A 6993-nucleotide genomic window follows, 5' to 3' on the forward strand; every position below is an offset into this window, starting at 1 on the left:
GGAGGTCTACCGGAGCCGCGGGAGCAGCGGACCGTCCGCAGGAATGCCTGCGGAAGCTCCACTGGAGCCGCGGGACCAGGGGACCCTCCGCAGGCACGACTGCGGCAGCTCCACTAGAGCCGCAGGACCAGGAGACCCTCTGCAGGCACGACTGTGGCAGGTCCACCGGAACCGCCTGCGGCCTCTCACCAGCAAAATGCTACCCCCAATAATCCTGGCACCCTAGGTGATTGCCTAGGGCGCCTAAATGGAAGTGCCGGCCCTGTAGAGGGTGGTTCCATTGCCCTTGGGGGATCCTTGTACAGTAATATCTGTTTCTTTCTGTTACCCAGCCACAGTGAATTTTTACTATACAAACTGTAATGGGTTCCTCATATTGTCTTCCTGCTCACTTTCCAAAAATACTGGATTTGCATTCATTCAAGATTTTCCTCACTTCCAAGAGCATTTGGCCCTAGGAAAGACAAACAGCAGGGAGTTCACAGAACATCTCTGTTTAGTTATGACACCTCTTGAAAAAGGGTGATCCATTGCTATGGAGATGTGGATAACAGACCACAATATAAAAATTCTCTCAAGTACAATTGATATACGTATTAAGATATCAACTCTCACAAAATGTTTCTCATTTAGAATGTCCCCATAAATGTATTTGTGGTCTCTTATTACAGAAACAGCTCCTCTTCAAAACAAGATTGAGGAGGCAGGGTGGGAATGGGGAAGGTTAAGATTTACTTTGGATTAGGGGGGCTTAATTTTATCTGATTTTCTAAAGTTGCTTTTTAACTGCAACAATCTCTTTAAACTGCTCTTAGGGCTGTGAAAAATAAGACAAAAGAATTTTCTGCCCTTTCTGTCCTTACTTAATACAAATGTAGACAGACACTTACGTTTACTACCTGGGAACAGTCATTGACAATCACACAGTTTAGTGTGACTGCAGCAAAAATACAAACTAAGAACAGATGAGTCCCACGGGAACTGGATGGGGAAGGGCAAAGTAGAGATCAATTAAGAATGTCTTGAAACAGGATTTTTTTTGCACAAGTTAGCTCAGCTAAGGATATCTGCTTAAAAAGATGGAAGCTACCTCAAAAAGCAATTTAATATGGCAGAAGCTGCTGAATGCCCCAACTCAGTTTACTTTATAAACTGCGGAGTATGAAGTAAAAATACTTAAAACCCACTGATAGCACTGTTTAGAACCAGGTATCCTGCATAATATTACAAGAAGTAAACTAAATCAAGAAGCACCAAAGAATTTAAAAAAAAACACAATTACCAGAAAGGACTAATGTGTTTAGGGTACATACAGAAGGTTATCTAATTCTAAAAACGGTTTTGAGACAACTAAAAGCCAAGAAATTCAGACAATCTTACAGATTCAGTTTCAGAGAAATGAAACTAAAGCCTACCCCAGAAACTGATCCATCTTCAGAGAAGGATTTCGGGTATAGGCTGGAAATTTTTTCAGCGCGCATTAGATATTCTGCGGTCTTCCTCTTCACTGCTTCTCGACGAGTTGGACTTGACTCATCTAGATGGAATAACAGAAAATAGTGAGGGGTTTTTCTTGTTTCTTTGTTTTTTAAGTGTTTCCATATATTTGGGCAAAGAGATTGACTTGATTTTGCTGTCTTTGGCTCCAGCCTTATTCATGGATTCTGATAGCCAAGCCCAATAATATTCGATTCCATATTCTCTGATTTGGGTATTCTGGCAAAGATACAGTTTAAGCCTCCTTATATACTCAAATAAATGAAAACTCTTACGTTATTTTTGCCAATTTGGTGTCAGTTTCCATGGAAACAAAATTAAGAACTGGAGGCAACAAGTGAAATGGACTCTGTATCCATGGAAATCAGATTAGTGCATATACAGTAAAGGTTATAAATTACTACTTTAAAAAACAGAAGAAGCAAAACTTGCTTATTTCCATCCTTCTGACCTATACTTCCATGAAAAGGGGGTCAGAAATGCCACCAACAGCCAGGTGAAAGTGAGAACTCTCACAGATTTCAGCTGCTGGCTGCTCCCTTCCTTTTTGGCTAAGAGGCTAAAAAGTTTCAGGTGGTCACTAGTCAGGATGACAAGGTGGAACCACTCCGCCTGCAGGCAAGATACAGCAGTAGCAGCCTGATGAGAATTCAAGCCCCCTCCCAGCAGTGTCTGAGGGAGGGGCCTCAGGCAGAAGGGATGGGGCCTCATGACTACCCACTCGTGTGTAAAAATGCAAATAATATACTTTTTAAATTCTCAAAATTGGCTTCCAGTCCTGTTGCTTCTGTCTGTAGAAGGAAACTTTATCTTGTACAGATGTCTGCAACTTCCTTAGAGACAGTCATCAACTCCTTCGACATCCCTCAAGACTTGTTTCTCAGGAACAGCTAATTTGTTTATATTAGTAGTATTTGGCTTCTCTTCAGCCAGCATTTTCAGTTCACCAGAAGATTTTAAGACTAGTATAAAAGTCAAGCCACTGCTGTAATTGTTGATTATGTGTTTTTAGTGTGGATGTTTATCACTGTTTACCTATTTTTCTCCTCAATGCCTCAGTTATTTTAGAGTAACTAACACACAAGACGGCATGTCCCTATGAGTTTTCATTGTTCTCTCCTATTTTCATTCAACATTAATTTCACTTCATCACTCCGGATAGGAAAGAAAGAGTGTAGTAACATTTATTTTTTAAATATAATATTTATGAGTTATTCACTCATTTAACATTTTACCATACCAGGAAGGACCATATTTGCAAAAAGGTGAAAACCCTTTGAATAGAAACATCTCTCTCATGGCTGACAGGAAAGCTGATCTCAATACTTACCAGTTCAGCCTTTAAATGCTTTAACACAAGGTCTGTCTTTGAGCCAGACTAGGAGAATCAAATAAGTTTGTAGAGTTCGATTTATTTTATTTTCTAAATTTACATTAGTTTGATCTCCAATTTTTAAAAATCCAAGAAAGGTTATGAAAAAATACCAGCTGCCTATCAGTCCAATCACTCCTTAACATACCAAGATCATCTGGCACATCTAATATATAGCACATGTGGACCATGTAAAATAGGCTACCAAATCAAAGAAGATTTGAATAATAAAATGTTTAAAAAACTGTGACAAAACACTTAGATTGTGATGATGAACAATCCACGAAACTAAACGCAGACTCTAGCATTTATCCCAGGTTTTCATTTTTTGTAGCTCCTCACTTAAATAAGATATTACGATAAGATGACAGACAAATTCCTATGTTCAAGATCTTTCGCAACAATGGTGCGTACCTCACACGTCAGAGAAATGCAGAGGGGTGGTATTTGTATGTTTTATAGGAATGAACTATTGATCAAACTATCCAAACTTTTTAAAAAATTAAGACGGCAAAGTAATCTTTTCTAATACAAGCTTTTTATTTTAAAATGTTTCTTGGGAACCTTTTATTCATATTTCCAACAGAGATCATGAGGTCACTCTTCAATATGGAGTCCTGAATCATTGATATGAGCATCTTTTATTAAGATTTACACCTCAGATATATTTTTTTAAATAGTAGCAAACAAGAAGTGTTAAAGCTCTTGACTAATCTTTACAACTGATCATACAAGTCCATCTTGCTTAAAACTACTATTAATTTTTCATTTAGGTATTTTCATAGATACTAGAAGATGTGTTTCATCTAATCAGTATCAAAGCTCTCTCCACACCCTACCCCATTCATTGGGATTAAATCAGCCATGTCATTTTTAATGTTTAAAAACTATGCTGCTGAAGCAAGTTATAAAAAAGTGTGGTAATGATGATGACAGAGACCTTTGAACAAAAACCCTTCGAGATCCCACCCCCCTTCTCTATGCATTTGCTACAGAGCAGCTGTGCCTCACAGAGATTCACATGAATGAAAATATTAAGGCGAGAAACCACCCACTTAGTTTATTTTCCATATGACTTTCCCGTAATTATTTTGTAAACTGTTCACACAACAATATATAAAAACATCTGCAAAAACAGGTAATTAATGTGTCAAGCCAAACTAATGCATTTTTATGGTGTCCATGCTTCGTCAACTGTAATTATAACTCTTTTTAAGCAAATGATGATGTGTTTGTTGCAATTTGCAAGTGGTTATTTCAGATGCTCTGTTTACTGTTACCGCAAACAGAATATAAAAACTCTACAGCTACTTTGCTGAGCATAAGCCTCCATCTAAACAAGCAGAAGCAGTCTGCTCCCTCATTTCCCAACAGCCTTGTATATTTCTAAGTAATAAAACACATTTCTTAAAATCAAACTTGATGTTAGATCTGCTGGCCAAGACACCTCTGACCAATTAGAGGTACTCAGTAAATACTGTCAGTGGTCAGCTATTTAGATTTTTGAGAATTATTTAACTCAGACACACTCACAAAAATAGAAATGATCAAAAATATTCAAATAATCTTGAGGGTCTGACATAGATAAAGAGCATGGATATCGGATAATATGCCCCTCCTTAGTCACCCTGTGGTCAGCTGATGAAAATGAGCTATATAGACGCAAGAAGAACTTCCACAGAATAATTACAAGAGGTAGCACATGGCATACTAGGAATATTATGATGAATATCTGGATTCTAACATGCAGTGAATATATCTTTCAATTGTCAATTTGCTGGATGTCAATGTGATGGCTACTCAAACTCCAGCTGGTTACTTGTTTAGTCAGTAGATCCTCTTAGATATAAAAAGGAATTATGCTGAGGTGTTAGCAATGAGCTATTGAAAGTGACTTTATAAAATAAACCTGTATTTAAAGTTTACAGATCAGAAAACGCTCATAGGCAAACATGTGCCTTGATCAAAAAGTCCATCTGATAGCCTCAATGTGCTCCAAATACTTTCAAGAAGTACCCTGCATCATTAGACATTTTAGTGACATGCCGCATTTCCCCCAGGATACTGTATAGCATGGACTAAGATGGAAATTCAGATTGCCAAGCTATATAGGTAAGTAGCAGGTACTAACAGAAAGAGGAAGAAAAAAAGAAATCACTGAAGCGGTCTGAAAGACTTTTAAAGTTAGATATATACAGCATCATATGGTCAACAAATAGCTTATCCCTCATATAGAAAGATGCAACCAAAAAGCTTTTAAAAAGGCACAGTAAATAAAAGGAGGGTGCCAGCAACCAACAAGTATTACATAAGGTCAGAAATGATCTCGATCTCTCTCATTCCCTTCTCTCACCAAGGCACTCTTAGCTCTCTTCCCATCAAGGGGCTGTCTAACAACCTCCAAGCCTCCACCTGTCTCATAAGTAATGTATTATAGATCGGTGCTTTCTGAAGCAAACACATCGTGCCTTCATACATGCAGTAATTTGGTTGTACCTTCATTTACCTCACAAGAAGAAAAACTCCTTTAGGGCTTGTTCTCTGCTGTTCAGTATACTTAATGCTTTACATCTTCAAGGAACTGCAGACACGTTAACTACTGCAATTAATACTCACAGCAGAGATGAAGTATTATTTTGAAGTGGAAAAGAAAGGTGAAGCAACTTGCCTAAGGACACAGTAAATCAGTGGCAGAGTCAGGATTAGAAATTAGAAGTTTCTAGATCCCGATCCTGTATTTAGTCCAATAGACCACACAGTTTCTCTCTTGGCAAGTGTGAAGACAAGAAAATCTCCTCTCCCTCCATTCTCCCACCCTCCCCCTTTAAAACACACACACACACACACACACTAGAGTGCCATGTTTGGCTGCAAAGAGCAAGAGCAAAAGGGAGAAAAAGTTAGAACTGGTTCTGAAGATTAAAATACAAGCTTCCATATGGACATTCATTTCAAAAGTTGCTCATCTCTCCCACTCAGATCCACTATCAGTGTTTCTCAAACTGGGGTTGCTGCTTGTGTAAGGAAAGTCCCTGGCGGGCCAGGCCTGTGTGTTTACCTGCCCCATCTGCAGGTCCAGCCGATCGCAGCTCCCACTGGCCACGGTTCGCTGCTCTGGGCCAATGCGGGCTGCTGGAAGCAGCACGGACTGAGGGACATACTGGCCACCACTTCCAGCAGCCCCCATTGGCCTGCAGCGGCGAACCGACTGCGATCGGCCGGACCTGCAGACGGGGCAGGTAAACAAACCGGCCCGACCCGCCAGGGGCTTTCCCTACACAAGTGGCGATCCCAATTTGAGAAACACTGCACTATCATACTTAAAATACATTGAGAGCTTTTAGATCTCGAAGTGCTTTACAAAAAAGTGGATATGTTCCATTCGTCTCATTTAACAGATTGGAGTAATTCAGCTACGCAGCTGTTCAGACACTTGCCCAAAGTCACACAGCCAATCATTGGCAGATGCAGGATTAACACACTGGCCTACCTACTGGTCAATGCTTCCATCAGAGATACCCCTGCCTACTTCCAGGCCATAATTACAGTCAACTCTGGGGAAAAAGGGCAGGTAGATTAAGGGAGACATCTTAAAAAACACAGCCCTTCATGAGAATCACTAAGTGCATCCAGGAAAGGTGAAAGAATAAAATTCACAGAAAAGATGCCAGCTAGGTAAGAAATTGCTGTTGCCTAATTCTGCACCTGAATCTCCTGCACAGATGCAATGCCAATTGAAGGACACAAGAAATGGTATATTTCCTTATCACTTAAGGAAATAGCTTATCAATATAACTTTGATGCAGCATATATGGTGGAGTATATCCAGTTACCTTGGATTTGGAAAAACTGTTGACTGGACAGAAAGCAGGAAAAATACACAATATACAACTTCAGAGACTCCAGTAATTCCTTTAGCACAACCAAAGTTGACATCAGGATACTTTTATGGTAAAAAAAATACAAAAACCCCCACACACAAGCAGGAAAGAACTCAACACACACACACAGGTCCCTTTTATACACCATAAAACAGCAAAGGACGCCACAAATCTTTTTTTTTTTTAACAAAAAAAAAAAAAAACCAAAAAACAGCAAAGGACGCCACAAATCTTTTTTTTTTT

At 39.4% G+C, this 6993-nt stretch overlaps 1 protein-coding gene across 3 annotated transcripts in view; it reads right to left on the reverse strand.

Moving 5' to 3' along the window:
* Window positions 1-6993, reverse strand: part of RPS6KC1 (ribosomal protein S6 kinase C1) — a 134635-nt gene that overhangs the window by 66039 nt on the left and 61603 nt on the right. For 2 of the 3 annotated variants that reach the window (XM_032771241.2, XM_075064327.1), the window contains one exon: window positions 1416-1537. In XM_032771241.2, coding sequence (XP_032627132.1) covers window positions 1416-1537 — 122 coding nt within the window. Of the gene's footprint in view, window positions 1-1415; window positions 1538-2013; window positions 2088-6993 lie in introns of those variants that run through there. The other variant, XM_032771244.2, reaches the window with a different exon arrangement.

Source organism: Chelonoidis abingdonii, chromosome 3, assembly GCF_003597395.2.
Source record: "Chelonoidis abingdonii isolate Lonesome George chromosome 3, CheloAbing_2.0, whole genome shotgun sequence".
Lineage (NCBI taxonomy): Eukaryota > Metazoa > Chordata > Testudines > Testudinidae > Chelonoidis > Chelonoidis abingdonii.